At 38.8% G+C, this 18,592-nt stretch overlaps 2 protein-coding genes across 2 annotated transcripts; one reads left to right on the top strand and one right to left on the bottom strand.

Moving 5' to 3' along the window:
• Positions 1-3,364: 3,364 nt before the first annotated feature.
• LOC116248865 (expansin-A11-like) lies at positions 3,365-6,703 on the bottom strand. Its single transcript, XM_031621874.2, has 3 exons — positions 5,865-6,703; positions 4,440-4,761; positions 3,365-3,978 (listed from the first exon to the last, which is right to left on the bottom strand). The coding sequence occupies exons 1-3, from the start codon at positions 6,004-6,006 to the stop codon at positions 3,672-3,674; spliced, it is 771 nt and encodes a 256-aa protein (XP_031477734.2). The 5' UTR covers positions 6,007-6,703; the 3' UTR covers positions 3,365-3,671.
• A 9,554-nt stretch (positions 6,704-16,257) lies between these two features.
• LOC116248009 (expansin-A11-like) lies at positions 16,258-17,898 on the top strand. Its single transcript, XM_031620541.2, has 3 exons — positions 16,258-16,613; positions 16,907-17,228; positions 17,435-17,898. Exons 1-3 carry the CDS (start codon positions 16,460-16,462, stop codon positions 17,739-17,741), a joined length of 783 nt encoding a protein of 260 aa, XP_031476401.1. The 5' UTR covers positions 16,258-16,459; the 3' UTR covers positions 17,742-17,898.
• Positions 17,899-18,592: the final 694 nt, after the last annotated feature.

The raw sequence follows: 18,592 nt of genomic DNA, 5'->3' as shown, positions 1-18,592 counted from the left end.
AGAGAATGGGACGTTTGTACAAAATGTAGAGGTAGTTGTTTATTACAACACTTTAAAGCTAATAACAGTATTACCTGATCAATGATTTCTTTGTCAATGTGCCTTCAGACTTCAAGAGAGTTGTCATTTTTTCTCTGTAGCTTTCATTATCTCACATCCTTGAAGGAATGTGGTTCACCTGTGGAACGATCGCTGTGTTTTACCGTGCAGTTAACGACTAACGAGTCTGATGTCCTAATTAGTTGTTACTGTACATTCCGATCTACCGCATCATATCCTACTTTCACAGAAGCAGATCTTGGATCGACATTATCTTACTTAGCCAATAGAAGTTGTTTAGTCCACATGGGTAACTACGATAATTGTATTCCATTCTCCTTTCTTTGTTCCTAGATACAAAGCTTCCTCGGGAAGTGGAGCCCTTGAGGGTGCAGATGAATAATGTTTCTTGCCTGATGTTCCATCGGAAGCAGGATATTATGGTGTCTAATTCAGAGGACAAAAGCATTCGAGTTTGGGATGTAACAAAGTCTACTGCTATTCAAACATTTCATAAAGAACATGACAGATTTTGGATTCTTGCAACACATCATGAAATGAATCTTCTGGCAACTGGTCATGATAGTGGCATGATTGTCTTCAAATTGGAGAGAGAACGACCTGCTTTTGCAGTGAGTGGCGATTCCCTGTACCATACGAGAGATAGTTTCTTGCGGTTTTATGAATCTTCAACCCAGAAAGAAACTCAAGTTATGCCTATCTGAAAAATGAAATAGTGAAGAAATCAAGCCTCTGTTGCTGGATGCAATATTTTATGCTGGCACAGGAAAGTTGCTTTGTAGAGCAGAAGATGGACATTATCTTTGATCTCCAGCAGAGGGTCATTCTTGGTGAGCTTGCAGTTTGGCAACAGTAATATGCTGTTACTCTCCCATGAATCTATCCTAAAAAAAGGGGCAGATTCATGAAACACAGTCACAAATGTTTCATGAATCTATCCCACGTTTAGGGGCAGATTTATAGGGCTGTAACATTGTGCTACTGTTATCAAGACAGTTCCTTAGTATGTTGTAACGTCCACCGACATGGAATATGTCGCATTACTAGGCAAGCATGCAGATGTGATCGCGAGCAACATGCTCATGCATCGCTATACTTTGCACTATTCGTGTGAAAAGTGGTGCCTGGGATGAGAATGATGTTCTCATCTACACCACCTTAAATCATATCAAGGACTGTCTTCCTAATGAAGATGATGTCATGATGATGTTCCTATATACATCATAAAGGTATGTGGGAATACAATCAACTACGTGAATCGTGATGGAAAGAACCACACTATAGCTATTGACGCAACTGAATATGTTTTCCTTTATAAAGAAGAAATATGACAAGGTCATGAGCATGATCAGGAAATGATCAGACCTCTGTGGAGAGTGGACAAGCCATGATTGCAATTTGCATATTTGCAGCAGAAGGGGTTTCCAGAAGTTGCTCTTCATTTTGTTAGGAATGAGAAGACACGTTCAATCTGGCCCTAGAGAGTGGCAATATTCAGGTTGCACTGCTTCAAAGTGGGCAACTACGCTCTGCAGCTAACTTTGCTCAGCAGATTGTGGATGCAGAACCCCCCTGCTAGTCAAGAAACCAAAGCTCGACAAGTGGTGCAAGCCTGTGAAAGGAACTTAAAAGGATGCCATTCCAAAGACTCATCACGTTAACTAAACATCTAAACTTAGAATGCAGAAAGCTACATGAAGCAGAAAGCATTGCAGGGCCTACAGATGCCGCTTCTTTTAGCTCGTTGAACAGAGGTTATATGCTCAGTTATTGTTCAAGCCCTTGGTGTTTCTCTGATCTCGTTTAGGATTTCGCTTTGCTGTTTCACACGGTAACAGATTATCCTTTTAGAAAAATTTTTGACAGCCTTTTGGAGCTCGTTCTATGGGAGAATGGCCAGATGGATGCATTTTCTCATTCAACAACATGGTCCAGAGGAGTATGTACATCATGGACTTTACAAGGCCGAAATTTGCTTTCTCCATCGTCCGTACATCTCGATTAGCAAAAGATTAACCCCATGGAGCTCCTGTTATTCTATGTTTTATAGAGTGGTGGAGCCAGGATTTTTTAGGCCAGGGACACTTGCATTGGTGACACAAGTGATGTTGAGATACAGAGATAGTGCAATGAGATTTTTGATGCGCTGGTGTGGGCAGTGGCCCACCCCAGCCAACAAGTATCTCTGCGTACTAGTTTTATAAAATGAATATTTCAGTTATTTTGTACGCTCACACTTAGGAAAAGGTTGAACAATTATTACAATTCTTGGCATGGAAAAAGAATTCAAATTTCAGTCCTCGTGAAAATAAACATAGTACATAAGATGGACATAGGCAAAACAAACACTGAATAGGAGGGACGTGGTGGACAAACAACACCATTGACAGGACACTAGTGTGGTGGACATGATGTCCTGTTATAAACCTTTTTTTTTTTTTCTCTCTCTCTCTCTTTCTCTCTGTGGTGTCATAGGGAGCTAGCAGGGACTAAAGGAGATTAACACGAAACGGAAGATTACTCATGCTTGAGAAAAGTCGGAGGAGTGCTTGAACTTGGACATGCACATAACCAGGTTCAGTTCTGCAGGACGGAAGAACTTCCTCGAAGCACGGCAGCCCCGGAAGAACTTCCTCGAAGCACGGCAGCCCACTTTGCTGTGAAAGATAGTTCTGACAGATACAAAAGAATCTAAGAGAAAAACAGAAAATAGATCATCAGATGGCGTGTGGTGCGTCCATTTGATTGAACAGTAAAATCTCTGAAAATGCACATGGTGCAGTCTCTTTTTTCAATTAAAGAACAGAGGAAAAGCTTGGAAGATTCTCTCCCAAAAAAGGGAGAGAAAAAGAGAAAACTTAGCTATTTAACGAAAACAAATAATGTTCTTAGCTTTCTTTTCTATAGAAACTTAGCACTTGTACTGTAATTCGTTGCCTGACATAATAGTGAGAACGGATGCTAAACAAGCATCCTCAAGCTCCTGTTGAACATAAAAGAGAAACAACTGAATATGACAATGTGAATGAGATGTTTCCAGGAAATGAAGCTTTGAAAAGAAGAAAGCTCTGGAAATGTAGACAGGAGACGTTAGATAGATCATAACACCAGTGAGTAGTTCACTTGATTAGTACAATCGGCAAGGAGGATATTGTCAGCCTAAAACTCAGGATCCTTTCACGCGAACATACGAAGTTTGACTGAAGCCACTAGCATATCTGAATTCGAATTGATAATATGTGAATTGCAGTTAGCAAACCAAAACGCAAAAACAAGCAAAAGAAAGGACATATTGAAGCCAAGATAATACTTGAAGTTCATCTATTAAAACCCACATGCTTCACAGACAATCTTAAAGACAGTCTTATCCGTTTACAAAGCTTGGAATAAACTGATATATTGCTTACGAATCCCGTGTGGTTCTGAGATTTAAAAAAGAACATTCTCAGATTGAAGCCAATACAGTGTGTCCTCTATGCTAGTACTGCTACTGCTACCGCTGCTGATACTTAAACAACAACCTATATGGTTGGCTAGCGGGCTGCTTTGGCTGAAAGATGAAGCACGCCACTGCTAACTCCCAACCAAATTTCACTAAGAAACAGGAAACATCAGAACTGGACAGTGCTAGTAAAAGTCTGCCCAAACTGCCAATTACTAGGTGCAATGTCAGGGAAGACCATAGTTGTGCCATCAGTAGTAGTGACTCTGAAGGAGAGAGATTTCTCATTGAGGTATAAATTGCTTTGCCAATTTGCACCCCAGTTTCTTGTCATGGCTTGCCAGTTCCCTTGCGATCCCCTGATCGACACAGCCGATATTGAACCAGCACCACCAACGTTTGTTATCAGTACAAGCTCGAAATACGATCTTCCATTGATTGTGAAACGAACTCCCCCTTCTTTAACACAAGGAACCCTGCATGAAACGGTACTGACGTGTAAGCTTGATATGCAATAAATCATCCACCAAGAGATGGATGAGGAAAGGTAATCTAGAAAGTATTTCACTGGAGATAACGGGCTCTTTCGATTCCTCCAACAAATTGGCATATGTACGTGACTGTGTGTGTTTGATTCTGAAAGTGTTACTGTATAAACGGATTTTACATGCCCAAGAGCGTGAGAACAGGAAAAATGATGTTTTTTGCCATGTACCAATTAGATTTTATAAACTGCATAACTTCAGACTCTTGATTTGAAACTCTTACAAGACCAAACCCACAAAACAAAAACCATATTTCTTTAAACTTCGCACTGTGATGCGGTCAGTTACTACGATGCAACTAATTTTTTCTTGTAAAAAAGGGCAAAGAGTATCGAATGACTGAGGTGCTCGTTCAAGGATTAGGATGCAATGGTTGATCATACGAATAATACCTTTTGAAGAGGACAGGGACAATGCCCCCTTGGTAGACGCCGATCTGCTCCCAAGCAGGCTGAGCCATGTCAAAATGCTGAAGAGGGGGGTTGCACCATCCTCCATTATCGTTCGGCAGAGCAAAATTTGGAGGGCAGAAGTTGGTGGCCGTCACGGTCACAGATTTGCCGGTCCGGCACCACCTGGAGTCGGCGTGAACGTCGCAGATTATCTTGAAGCACTGCCCACAGGCGGCGCCGTCGTCGAACAGCGCCGTGCTGAGCGCAGCTGTTGCCGTCCCGTAACCAGTCGAGTACAGGTTTCCATATCCACAAGCTCCTCCTGAAACACAATTCATTCGGATGAAATTTCTCGATTTTTACAAGAACAAATTTACTAAATAAAAAAATGAAAAATATTATAATTGTCAGATCCGGCGTTTATCATATCTGATTTAATAGGATCTTCTCTGGTTAAAGTCAGACTTAGATTTGGATCGACATTGAAATTTTGGAACAAAATCAAGACCCTGCAGAGGCTGCTAAGAGTAGGCAGGACACATGGTTTCAACGTCCGGCCGAGGAACAGGCCCAAACGCAAACACAAGCATATCCGTGTGTCCAAATTAGAGCCATGACAGAACAGTTGCCAAACTCGCCAAAATTGATTTGGGAGTCGCTCGAGTCAGCTCGACCTGCTAACGAATTTAGCGATATAAGTTAAGGTTTGGCCAACTTGTTCTTGAATCTGGAGTCGCTCGATTCAGCTGCAGTGATTTATATTATGGTTATTTTAATAGTTCGCGAGTCAACTCATTTCCTATTGATTTGATCTGAATCTGAGTCACAGGTCTGACAATTATGATCCCACCAGCTTTTAAATATACAATTAGCAGATTCATTTTGATCTCATATGAAGCCGGACCAGCTTTTAAATATATAACTAGCAGATTCATTTAGTATCTCATATGAAGCCGGACCAGGGCAGAGCCAACTAAATTTTTGAAAAACATTATATGGGTCCATTGTAAGAAGTTCATATGTTATGGGGAAAGACGGGAGAACACCTGAGGGGCTGCAGCCTGACCCTCCACGAAACCTACAAATCTAGATTTTAGATCAACCTTCGTATCTAAAGAAGCAAAAAATTGAAATCAGCCACGAAACCTACAAAAGGAAAAAATTGAAATCTGCCTGTGGATGGTTAAATATTTAAACTACTGCAAGATGTTCTTGCAACACGGTACTTTTAGCAACGATTTTAAATATTCTGTCATCGCTCAACTTTTAACAACCGGCTGATTTCAATTCCTCTCAAAGAGAATCCAACCTCTAAATCAAGGTCATCTTCGCATACCTCAAATCCTAGATCTTACAGTAAAAACCGAATCAGTTAAGGAGAACGCCGAGATACAGCAAATACGGAACACTGATTCAACTACGTACCCATTGTCCCGGAAGCATCACTCCCGCCGTAAAAGGTAGCGTGGGCATTCGTCCATCCCTCAGAAGCAGAAGCAGTAGCCATGTCCACCACCACGGAAGGTAAAAGAAGAACGAGAAGAAGAACACTGCTTTGAGAAGCCATGGAAATCACCAGGTAGCAGTGTTGTTTCTGCTAAACAAGGAAGAGATAAGGAGAGAGGTAGTGCAGGGAAGTGGGTGTTGAAGTTTAAATAGCGAGAATTGAAGGAAGCAAAAATGGCGGGGAGAGGGAGATGGAGTGGTGGTGAGCCTCGTCGATGCACGTGGTTTCAGTACATGGGTGCACGACCCTTGAGGTGGTGGATTTAAATTCGCAGTCGTTTGCATGAATATTTTAAGTCTCTGCTGCTGCTGCCTTCTTCTTCTCACAGGGCGAGGACTGCTGCAATTATTTCCACGTTCTCTCCCCTCCTTTCCCGCTTCCTCCATGAACAGAACATTTAAAAGCCAAAATTCCAAAGAATCGTATTGACTGCGTTTTAACTACTAAGTTCATCTTTTCCTTTGGTTATCAACTTCGATTTGTAACTATATACATTTACCTTTGCCATTAATGTGATTCACCAGCACGCTTCCACTTCTGCCATTAATGTGTTTAAGAGGCAATCTGGCCATGAAAATGAAATCTTACCATTCAGAGGCGTTTGAATGTTGAAGGGGATTTTTCAGTGTTGTTCACGATGAATTTTCTCTTTCATGCTGGTTCCCCTTTCAATTTATGTTGGAAACCATAAAACTTATATATGAATGATCTACTAAAATGAAGTTAAGGCTATATTTATGTCTTTCTTCTTATATATCTACAGTATCTATCAAGGTTAGCATCAATTTTTTTTTAATCATTTGAGTGGTGGTGGAGATGGTACCTGAAGACTCAAAAAGAGGATGATGGATCTGAAAATCCAAATTAAAAAGTTTAATAAGAAAAAGAAAAATGTAAATGAAAGAATATGAAAGAAATGTTCCACCATGGCTGCACCTACTGCTCCGACCACCTGCACTCTTCCGTCTCTTTCACCAATTGTGGTCCCATGGTCATAATAAAAAGCCATGGATATGGACTAGATCCAGATTTATATCCAAATCCAAATAATAGAACGAAGCAATAGGGTTAGCCAGCCATGGATGTAATATGCGATTACCAATTTGTTTAATCCAATTACTAATTGGATTCAAATTCAGTATGCAGTTCCATAACTGATTTGAATTTTGAAATCTGAGTCCAATATTTGATTGGGATTTGATAAAGATCTGACCTGGTTATATATAGATTTATAGATATTATATTAGTTGGTAAGATTCAAATCCAAGCTATAATCCGAATTCAGTTACCTAAAATCTATTTAAGTCGAATTTAGTAAAGTTTTGTTTCAACCCGAATTGGAACTGTTTACGTCCCTTATTGGGGCTTCCTGGTTGGGCTTCACATTCAGAGCTGCTCAAAGCTGCCAAACATAAAACAATATATATGGAGACAACCAAAATTAGTAAAGTGCGACACTTTAGTTCACAGATGCACTATTGGTCTACTCAAATCCCAAAGCAGCCCTGAATCCGAAAGCAGTAGAAAAAAAGGAGGGGGTTGGGTTCTGTTCTGGTCCGATCCTTCTTCGTGTACGTGGATCAGGACCGAACCGTCGTGGTAAATTTATAGCATTTTGAGTTGTTACCGTCAGTTTAAAGAGTGCAGAGCAAATTGCAGAGCTTGTTGCAGATAAAACTAAAATATGTATCTTCTTCGTTGATGGTGCTGATCTTTCTTTGCATGGCCGATATCACATGAACAGGAATCTTAACCAGTCACAATCTTCACACTCCAAGTGGAACTGACGGAACCTGCAAATGCATCTTCAGCAATGGGCCCTTAATTAGGCTATTTGTGAAACCTGCAGAACCAGTACTTCCTCGTTCAGCTAGCCATACTTCTATTTTTGTATTGCTTCTTCGTTGTTGAACACAAGAAGAATATATGTTGCTTAATAATTTATATCTTCGCAATTTCGAAAGAAAACATGACAAAATTACAAATTCAATACATTTCCAAATATGGGTTTTTTAATATATATATATATATATATATATATATATATCCCGTACTATAAAATCCAGAAATATGAAGCCTTTTGCAAAATTTTTGCAATACCTTTGGGCATAATAAAAAAAAAAGGACTGTCAAAATTTGACTTGTAGTAGCATCATAAAATAAATCGCGAGCCTGGCAAAATATAACAAATTAATGATTATTTAATATTTCCTTATATTTCAAGAAAAAATAAAATACGTTTGGATCGAAGCACTTCAAGTAATTGACTTCTTCAAATTGACTAAGAAAACTACAAAAATATAAACAATGTTGAAAAATATCAACTTTTTATTGGTATACTTGCGTCGGTCTGCATGTAACAGGCCGTACCTCAGCTACAATACATAAAGTAATGATAAAAATAAATATTTTTTAATTACCATATACAGGACCATATACGTTGGCCGATGTAGGCCTTATATCAACTGGTATTCTAATGATTTGTTATGAGTGGATTGGTGTTGTGTTCGGGGTGCATGACTGCTTCGAGATTTGAATGGAGAGCTTCAAATTTATCGACTAAAGTGTAGCCTATGTGACAATGGTATGGTACTGGTATGGGTGCGGGTACAGGTATACGGGTATGGGTATGACATTTTTTAAAATCTTGGTACGAATACGGCGACTATTATATATGATAATTAATTATTATTACATATTTTTAATTCAAAATTTTGAAAAAACCAAATGATATCATCACCAACAAGCAATGTTCCTTCAAGTTCCTTCCATAGATAATCTCATTAAAACAAAAAAAGCAATATCATCACATTAAAACAATGTTCCTTCAACTTCCTTCCATTAAAGTTGTGGCAGTAATTTGCCAAAAAATTTTCAGTTTTCGTTGATGAAGAAAACTGAAAACCCCTTTTTGTTTTGTGGAGACAAAGCAAATGGCGTGGGCATATATTCTAAATATAAAGCAACAAAGCAGACATTTACTATACCGATTACCGAACTAAATATCCCCAAAAAGAAAACGAGCATCAAGGATTCAAGATTCAATCATTCAAGTGACAAAATCGAAAGATTGGGCATCAAGGGACAAAACCCTCAATACCGCCGCCGCAGTCCGTCGCCGGCGTCCAGTCATCATCCGCCGCCGGTGTCCAGTCGCCGTCCGTCGTCCGCTGCCCAAGGTTGCCAAGAGCTCACCGCCGAAGGAAGGAAGAACAAAGTCGAGGAATTAGGTTTTCCGAACTCGACTTTTCGTTTTCGATCGATTGTTATGACTTATGGTATGGTTTGGATCTGGTTCTGATCCAAAACCAAATCCAAACGTACCAGAACGTACCGGCATACCGGTATGGGTACGACGCTCAAAACAGCGTACCATTGTGACATAGAGTGCACTATTTACAGTTCAAAGAAACATCACTCAAAAGAATTGAACCAACCACTGCATTTTTACTTACTTGTCAATCCTACCAACTATGCTAAGTCCCTCCAAACGACACCAAATATTGTATGTGAAAATAAGGATGTGCATATGCAGTCGTACGTTCACATGGTTTGTAGACTAGTGTAGGCAACTTGGAAATACAGTTATTGTCCCATAATATAATATACGCGGCTTTGATGGAATCTTTTGTAGCTTGTCAAATCTCTCTCACAAGATTTCTTTAATATCAACATTGAAGTTCCAATTATTCAATCAATTAATGCAGGCGTGCATGCATCATCAGATCTAAGCCTTAAATGGCATTATGACTCTGTTGACAAATAGAATTCTAATTGCCAGTAAAACTCCTGGTTCTGATTGTATATGCAGGTGTCTACCATGTTCTGATAATAAAATGATTTTATTGTAATTAATCTTTCGAAGGCCAATAGTGTTACGTGGATGCGTTACACCATTTAGAAAATATACATATTATTTCGATATCCGAATAAAAAAAGTTGATTGGTTTGGTAGATGTTTAAGCATGGAGAAATGGGCATCCGCAATTTTGAGGATAGATCTGAATTTTTTATGGCAGATGTATGTAATGAACTATGGAATATTGACTTATGGAAGGTGAATAGGAGGAGCCAACAAAGGTATTGCATCCGTCCTCTACTTCAAGGTGAAAACCTTTTAAGTAATGCCGTAAAAGCAAATTCAAACAAGAAGAGTTCATGACTGCAACAAAGATTTTATGCTTTATGAATTATGATTTCTTTACGTGTTTTTCTCATGTATTTTGGAAATTAAATAAAAAAATAATTTCTTCATGTAAAGGAGAAAAAAGCTTGCACGAAAGTCTAGTAATCTTTTAAAAGTAGCTTTCGTATTATGGTAAGCGAGAGGTTAACAACTCATGGCTTATTAAAATATTATATATATATATATATATATATATTGCCCTAATTTTTAAGACAAATTTATGAAAGCGTTCCTGTTATCATAGCTATCAGAGTTTCATATGAAGGACATTATCTGTGAAGTAACAGGTTAATTGCAAAAAGGACTTAGGATTTTCCTCTTGACTACTTGTCATGATCTACATGACAATTACGTTCAAAAAAAAAAATGAAAAAGCTTTGTCATGACAAAGGGTTAAAGGGTTAATTTGTACAATTTCTTAAACCTAACATGACAGGTCTAAGGAAACAAACATTTATTCCCAAATAAATTATGGTTAACCGGCATCTTTGTGGCCAAGAAACGTTTTTCGGTCTAAAAAAAGCAAAAGAGTCAGAAAATAACTATGCAATGCGGAAGGAGCAGGAGTAAGCATATGTGGATCGTTTAGCATTAAGAAGAAAGTGCGAATGTTTAATGAATGTGCTCCAAAACGAGAGTAGATTTATTAAACACTTGAACAAGTATCTCACTAATCTACTCCAATTTTGAAGTAGATTTGTGGAATGCTCTTATGTTGTTCTTAATACCAAACGGCCCCTAAAGGGCTTTTTGGCGTTAGGAATAAGATGCGCCTGTTCCATAAATCCCTCAAAATTGAGAAAAATTCATGAAACACTTAAACAAGTATCCCGTAATATACTCTAATTTTAAGAGAAATTCATGAAATACTCATGTATTATTCCTAACGCCAAACTGCCCCTAAGGAGTCTACACTCACAAGCTGCCAATCATGGCTAACTCACTTAATTTCGTTTAGTTTACTACAGTAGAGAAAGGCTCAAAACTGCAATAGGCCAGGACCTTTTCCTATAGGTAAATAGATGATCTCCCACATCTAAATGCTGTGAAGAACTTCAAGCTGTGGTTATGACCGCTATCCAAAGAAATTACCTTGTTGCTAGCCGTTGCTGACAATAGTAGCTTCATTTGCTGTCGTTACAGGGCATTGTTTAAGGGATTGGAGTTATTGTGAAGAGCTTAGGAGCAAGGCCATGAGCTTAGTAGCTCCTGCACCAATCACCCAAGATAAATAATTTTTAGCAGAGATTATACTTGATTCTATATTGTAGCATGCGTGATAGCTATTCAAAAGAGTGAAACTGGATTTGTTCATCAACTGAAAAGTTTCTATACATAAGAGGTATTTTAATGTCTCAGATTGAGCTATATTAGTTGAAGGAACAACCATGAGAATTTATATCAGCATGCCTGGACTGGTTTGGTCACAGTTTGCCTTTGAGAATCCAGCTCCTCTTTTCACACTATCCATTCTTTTCTCCAATTAGTAGAAAGCAAGAATCCGAATCTATTTCGAGTGTGGTCTTCAAATTTAAGCTTCCACATCAATATTTGTACTAGCAAGAAAGGCATTCTCTTCACGAGAACCATCAGTAATCCACTACAAGAAATGACCCTTTAATGGCGCGAACAATGTCAGTAAAGATGGGCGAAGTGTTGGTAAAAGCTTCACTGACATGATTTGAAAATGGCAGTGAAAGTCGTGCCTCCCGATCGGGAAGTTGCTAAAATCAGCGACATTAGTGGAACAAACACCAGTTAGTGACTGAAACTGTAGAGACGAAACGAATTAACACCAGTTACTGTGTGATACTGTAGAAGCCATCAGTATTTTCTTTCAAATCTATCGATAATGGGTTCTCAATCTTTATAGGAGCTGAAATTTTTCATCTTCTTGCTCATTTTCCTTTAATATGAATCAGACATCGAGGAGCAGAGCTAAAAACATTTTTTTCATGGGTCAATAAGCATATAATTAATAAATTTTCATTTGGCCATGAGGCCGTCCTATATAACTGGACCCACTAATTTAAACTTTTACATAATGGGCTCCGTGGGGACATCATGATCCAACCGAGACAAATATAAGTTGAATTTCATCCCGCATTGACCTAGCTTGCCAAGATATTAATTTTCTAGAAGGGTAATCATGTGTTCCATGCTTTTAAGTAAATTGGGATAGTCGATATATGCCAACATTGTCGTATTGGACGTCGCTTAGCTCCCTAAAAGTCCTGCAAATTTGTTTAGCAGTTTCGAGAAACATAACTCTTTCCAAGCAACACGAGCTCTATTCAACTCAAAAGTCATATGATAACAAAATCTCTGGATGATTTTCAATCATATTTTGAATCATTTGTTTCCCATTCACATTGCCAAGCGTTATGTAACCTGTTCGATTCGCAGGTGTTAAAAGTTTGGTCATCAGTTCAATTTTCATAAGCATTATTCCTTTAGACTTACGACACTTTGCTTGATGAGTGTCTTCGTTTTTTACCCAAGTTCCAAAGCAGCACTGGATTCTAAAGACAGTGGAAAGGAGAGGGGCTTTGGCCTCTTCAGGATGTCTCTCGCTTCAGCCTCCTCTAACTTGGACATTCGACTGAAACCTATGAGGAGGTAGCGTTTGACCATGTCACGTACATTCATGCCAGTCAGTGGAGTACGTGTGATTTTTATAGTTAATTTGGACTCGCTCTTGAAGCAGTTCACGTTCACATGTGTGCCTACTAACCCTGTCTCCACTTCACCCGAACCATCGTTTCTTGATCACTCGCCAACGCAACAAAACTTTGAAGTAATCACTGGCTGGCAGATGTGAAACCCACTTTGATATCACAAAAAAAAAATATGTCAGAGATATTGAAGAGTACTCTAGAAACTTTTACAAGGTCCATTCTTTATAAATAAATGAGTTGCCTAGCCATCACAGCTGCTCGCTCACTAAAATTTTGTCAAGTTCACAGACAAACAGGAAGTTGATATACGAGGTGCAGAATTACAATGGTAAAAAAAATTGTTAAGTTCACAGAAAAACAGGAAGTTGATATACAAGGTGCAGAATTACCAGAGATATTGAAGAGTACTCTAGAAACTTTTACAAGGTCCATTCTCTATAAATAAATGAGCTGCCTAGCCATCACAGCTGCTCGCTCACTAAAATTTTGTCAAGTTCACAGACAAACTCAGAATTACAATGGTAATAAAATCTTGTTAAGTTCACAGAAAAACAGGAAGTTGATATACAAGGTGCAGAATTACAATGGTAATAAAATTTTGTTAAGTTCACAGAAAAACAGGAAGTCCATATACAAGGTGCAGAATTACAATGGTAATAAAATTTTGTTAAGTTCACAGAAAAACAGGAAGTCCATATACAAGGTGCAGAATTACAATGGTAATAAAATTTTGTTAAGTTCACAGAAAAACAGGAAGTTCAGTTCATATACAATGGTAATAAAATTTTGTTTAGTTCACAGAAAAACAGTAAGTTGATATACAAGGCGCAGAATGACAATGGTAAAAGAAGAAGAAGGGTTTGGCAGCGGGCTTGAGAATTGAGATGATCAGTGATGCTTTTGTCTTTGATACCACAAGCGTGGGATGAAGTAGAGACTGTTGGCCATTGGAAACCACGGTGAAGGCAAGAACCGCAAGAATTCAATGTTCTATTCTCCATGAACTTTATGCCAGAGTCGATAGCTTTCCAGGGGAAAGGTTGAACTTATCTTCAACGCCATTATGGGAGCAAGAAAAAGAGGAAGGGCACTTTTCAAATACCTGTTATTTATGTTCGAGAATTGTATATGCTTGAGGGTGATCACAGATGAATCCTTCCTCCCATCATTGGATTGTTTAACTCTGATGGCATAAGAAATCGTATACAGAAATCAAAGGAAAAAGTTAAAAAGATGCACACACGAGGAATGGCACAACTATGTAGATGGTAATCTTCACGTCTTCAATCCTGTGAGAAGTACCTAGTTGCTTCTTCAACTTCTTAATTAAAATCTGAGGATTGGGTACATGGTATATACAATGTCCATATGTTCAAAATTCCTGCAAAGAAAATTTCATTTTAATGATGGCATGATTTTAGTAAGATGCTTGCATATTGATCTGGGATATTCTTCTTTCTTTTTGGCACCAATTTTACTGGCTCTCCTTTGCCCTATCGGCATCATGATCATCGAAACTTTTAGCTTGCTACAGACTTAAGTTGAACTTAGAAGATTAATTAGAGCACTTGAATGCTTTTTGGAACTTGGGTAGTTTGTCTCAAGTTGAAGTTGAGGAAGAAATGGTCTGTTCTTCCATTACTTTCAACTCTCAAGCTGATCAAAATGTCCCATACCATCCACATACTCGAGGGCTGCCTCCATTGAGACTCCCAGCACCTAAAGCGTTGGGACGTCGTGACGGCATCTCCTCAATCAATGTGCCCAGGAATGGAGATGGGAGCAAAGCTTGAAATTTTTTCAATAGGGAACTCAATATATGGTTAACAAAATTTTAATTGACCGTGGGATAATGACCCAGATTTCATGGGGTTACTCCATATAATTGGACCCAAGTTCACCCAGTGCCAACATTGAATTAAGCTTTCAATGTAGGGCATATGCTTCATGGAAACGCCACCTGAATGGAGCCCATGCAATAACATTATCAAATTCAGAAGAAAGGGAGAACAATTGAACTAACTAGCTAGAGACCCCAAGACCCATTTGGATTCACATTGCTATTCAAGCAAAATATTTGACTTATTGATTTTGGATCTTATACAATGCGTGTTACAGATCTCGAATTTTTTTTTTTTTGGGTACTGGACATTTGGTTGTCATTGAGATTGAAAACCCATTTGAGGTTAGTAATCGAACTCAAGGATATAGTCTTTTTAATTGTGATGCAATTTAGGTAGAAAAACGAAAGTTTCGAGAGTTTGGTGTTTTCATATGATTACGTATGCGTAGGTTAAACATGGTGAATATGCTTTTAGAGCAATCTTTACATAATAATTTCTATAAAGTAACTTTATAGAAATTAGTCCTAAATGCATATAGGAATTTATGGTTTTAAATAATACTCATCGTAAAGAAACCAAAACTCATCAAGCGTTAGAAAACCGAAAGGTGCGTCCACATTGATATACATGGGGCGCTAATTTCTATACAAAAAGTGAAGTCTTTTACAGCAAAGAGTTTTTACATTATTTTACATTCCTTGAATCTTGTACTGTGCCTTATTATTCATACATAATCGTTTATGTTTTACCAAATGATATGGAAGCCATGATGACCACCTTTTATATTTGGTATTCATCAATACCAAACAACCTGTATATATGTCGTCATGATCACCTTTTAAAAAGGTGAATGACAACTAATAATTTAGTTTTCTAAGTTACTTTTGATATGCCAGTCATTATTATTATTATTTTATATATATAATGAACAGCGGAAATGCGTAGCACAAGACTTTGTATGTACGTTTAGAAAACACGTCAGTTGTACTCGCAGTTAAAAGCGAGTTTTCTTTTTCTCAATCTGCCTTGCGTCATTTGACAGCAAAATCGGATGATGTGCCTGTGTTTGTTTGCCATTATATATATATGTATCACTCAACTCATTCCTTGTTCATTTTTTTCTCTTAATAATTTATCAAAATAGATTGAATGGCTATCAACTGGGTATTAGAGTAAACAAAGGTGATTAAACACACTGTCCGATGCTAGATAAACTGTGTATTGTGAAAGATCAGAAATTTGTCCATTCCAATTCAAAGTAACACAGACAAATCCATAATATATATATATATTTGCACACCAGCACATTACCGGTGGCCATTTGGCAAGGATATTTTTTAGGTGTAAGGTGATGGGTTTGGAAATAAAAGAATGAAAACAACGCTGAAAACGAAGAAGAGATTTCTCTATGCCAACGGACCTATAGGAAAGTTTGTTGCCTCTACTTAGATTGAATGACAGATCTATGCGCGTACTGATTGCCAGTTGTCGTCAAAGAAGCTCAGTTGCAATCATGATCGATTCGATAAAATCATGTGAACAACCGGCTTCTTAGCCGCTTTATTTTGAAGGTTCAGTGAGAAAGAGGAACATGATCGCCATGTGAGACCTCTCCCTCTCTACGACATATATTTAAAATAAAAAGTTTAGCCAGAGATTCCTTTCATATATCACATGGCAGCTTCAGAAGCTGAATTGTGTTATAAGTTGAGCGCAGAGCTCTGCAGTATCCCCACTTGCCACCACTGGCCTCTACTCCCACTTGCAGCCACTAAGCTCTTCCATTATTGATTTCGGGAGAAGCAATGGAGAGAAGGGTAGCTGCTCTCATGGTGGCGGTGTTGGGCACGCTGTTGATCGCGGTGTTTGCGCCCGCAGTTTCTGCCTCCTCTGCCGGTTCGCCATGGACGCCAGGCCATGCCACCTTTTACGGAGGGAGCGATGGTTCCGGCACCATGGGTATGATTCCTGATCACAAGTACATCATTCAATTGTGAACATCTGGTTTATATATGAAACCTGTTTGTTTGATGGATCTGCTGCATTCTCTTTTGTGATTAGAAAAAAACATTTGGATGCACACTGTTTATACTGCTTCCTGTGGTTTCGTCAATCATGCGTATAGTAAAGCAGTGGGAAAACGGCGATGGGACTTTATAAATACACAGATGCTTTGAGGAAATTTTTATTTGTTAACTTTCATTGGAAGATAACTTGGGCATTGATTCGGATGCTTTAAAAAAATGATTCAGGTGGTGCTTGTGGCTATGGAAACCTCTACTCCACTGGGTATGGGATCAAGACTGCCGCTTTGAGCACCGCACTGTTTAACGATGGCGCATCGTGTGGCCAGTGCTTCAAGATCGTCTGTGACTACAAGAAGGACCCAAAATGGTGCCTAAGAGGGGCATCTGTGACCATAACGGCCACAAACTTCTGCCCTCCTAATTATGCTCTTCCAAATAGCAATGGCGGTTGGTGCAACCCTCCCTTAAAGCACTTTGACATGGCACAGCCTGCGTGGGAGAAGATTGCCATCTACAAGGGAGGCATTGTTCCTGTACTGTTCAAAAGGTGAATCTTGTGTTTTTGCATGTATGTGCCTGTGTGTGCGTGCCTCTGTGTGTGTGTGTGTGTGTGTGTGTGTGTGTGTGTGTGTGTGCGTGTGTGTGTGTAAATATTTTCTAAGCTCTCAACAATGTATATAATATCCATACCGTTACACTGATACCAAATGTAAAGCAGACTGTCCCTAACAATTATGTTTGAATTAAATACAGAGTTCCATGCATAAAGAAAGGGGGGGTAAGGTTTACAGTCAATGGAAGGTCCTATTTTGAGCTTGTTCTGATAAGCAATGTTGGAGGAACTGGATCGTTGTCAGCTGTATCCATCAAGGGATCGAACGGGAGCTGGCAAGCCATGTCAAGGAACTGGGGAGCTAACTGGCAGAGCAATTCATACCTCAATGGCCAGTCCTTGTCCTTCAGAGTAACTACTACTGATGGCAAAACTCGAGTATTCCCTGACATAGTCCCAAGCAATTGGCAGTTTGGGCAAACATTCACCAGCTCAATTCAGTTTTAGCTAAATAACATTGCAAACTTCTCCAATTGAAGAACTGCATGGCCATACTGTATGATAATAACCAAACGTTTAGCTTTCCTATGTTATTTTTGTTGGTTGCAAAGGGAAGAGACAACTACTGACGAAGCCGTTTGGCTAACTAAGGCTGGTAACTGTAAACGACAATAATAATATGCAACTTTGTGGATGCTAATATAAGCAAATCTAAATCAAGAAATATTGTCCCAGCAGATCAATATTTTCTAAGCAGTTATGAAAATCACTCTTGCAATTGTTCAGGGAACTACTGAAGACTGTTAACCCCGAAACAAATTAAATCTGTCCTGTTCTACCATTGAAGGTAACTTGAGGAAATGGAGTTACGTTTGCAGTGTGTGGTATCTGAAGCCACCTGTTCAAACTCATGTATTTCAAATAGAACCAAAGACTGTGTTAATCATGCTGCCAATATAGCCGTTTACCTCAAGTAAACGAAGTTCATTCTCTGTCATGGTTAATTTTAAAGGAGATACTGTAATCCACTAACTGGTCCAGCTTTGTATGATGCCACTGACACACCATGCATCTAAAAAGGAAACCCACTGCAAATCAAATCATCCATAAGTTGATCTCACAACAAATCCAGCAAAGTTTAGCCTTTTCCTCAACCTAGGCAGAGAAGAAAGAATCAAAAGGTTCCAAGATCATCAAAAGGGCAAAAGGCCCTGGCCAAGGATTTGGGTCTCCCACTCTTCCATGGGAAACTAGAGAATGAGATCACAACGCCATGGTACACAAGAATTAGAGGAGAAGACATAATTGTGGCAGGACTTGCCTCATCAGACCTGTTTTGCCAAATTTGTGCAATATTG

The sequence above is a fragment of the Nymphaea colorata genome, chromosome 2, assembly GCF_008831285.2.
Source record: "Nymphaea colorata isolate Beijing-Zhang1983 chromosome 2, ASM883128v2, whole genome shotgun sequence".
NCBI classification, from domain to species: Eukaryota; Viridiplantae; Streptophyta; class Magnoliopsida; order Nymphaeales; family Nymphaeaceae; genus Nymphaea; species Nymphaea colorata.
Note: the sequence above shows the minus strand (reverse complement) of the source record. Positions and strands in the feature narration are given on the sequence as shown.

Bases quoted from the DNA above. Each gene is read 5' to 3' on its own strand.
- LOC116248865 (XM_031621874.2), bottom strand. From the start codon at position 6,006: ATGGCTTCTCAAAGCAGTGTTCTTCTTCTCGTTCTTCTTTTACCTTCC. The intron at 4,762-5,864 runs GTACGTAGTTGA...ATTGTGTTTCAG, and splicing joins TGATGCTTCCGGGACAATGG to GAGGAGCTTGTGGATATGGA. The intron at 3,979-4,439 runs GTATTATTCGTA...CGTTTCATGCAG, and splicing joins GTCCCTGTCCTCTTCAAAAG to GGTTCCTTGTGTTAAAGAAG.
- LOC116248009 (XM_031620541.2), top strand. From the start codon at position 16,460: ATGGAGAGAAGGGTAGCTGCTCTCATGGTGGCGGTGTTGGGCACGCTG. The intron at 16,614-16,906 runs GTATGATTCCTG...AAAATGATTCAG, and splicing joins CGATGGTTCCGGCACCATGG to GTGGTGCTTGTGGCTATGGA. The intron at 17,229-17,434 runs GTGAATCTTGTG...AATTAAATACAG, and splicing joins GTTCCTGTACTGTTCAAAAG to AGTTCCATGCATAAAGAAAG.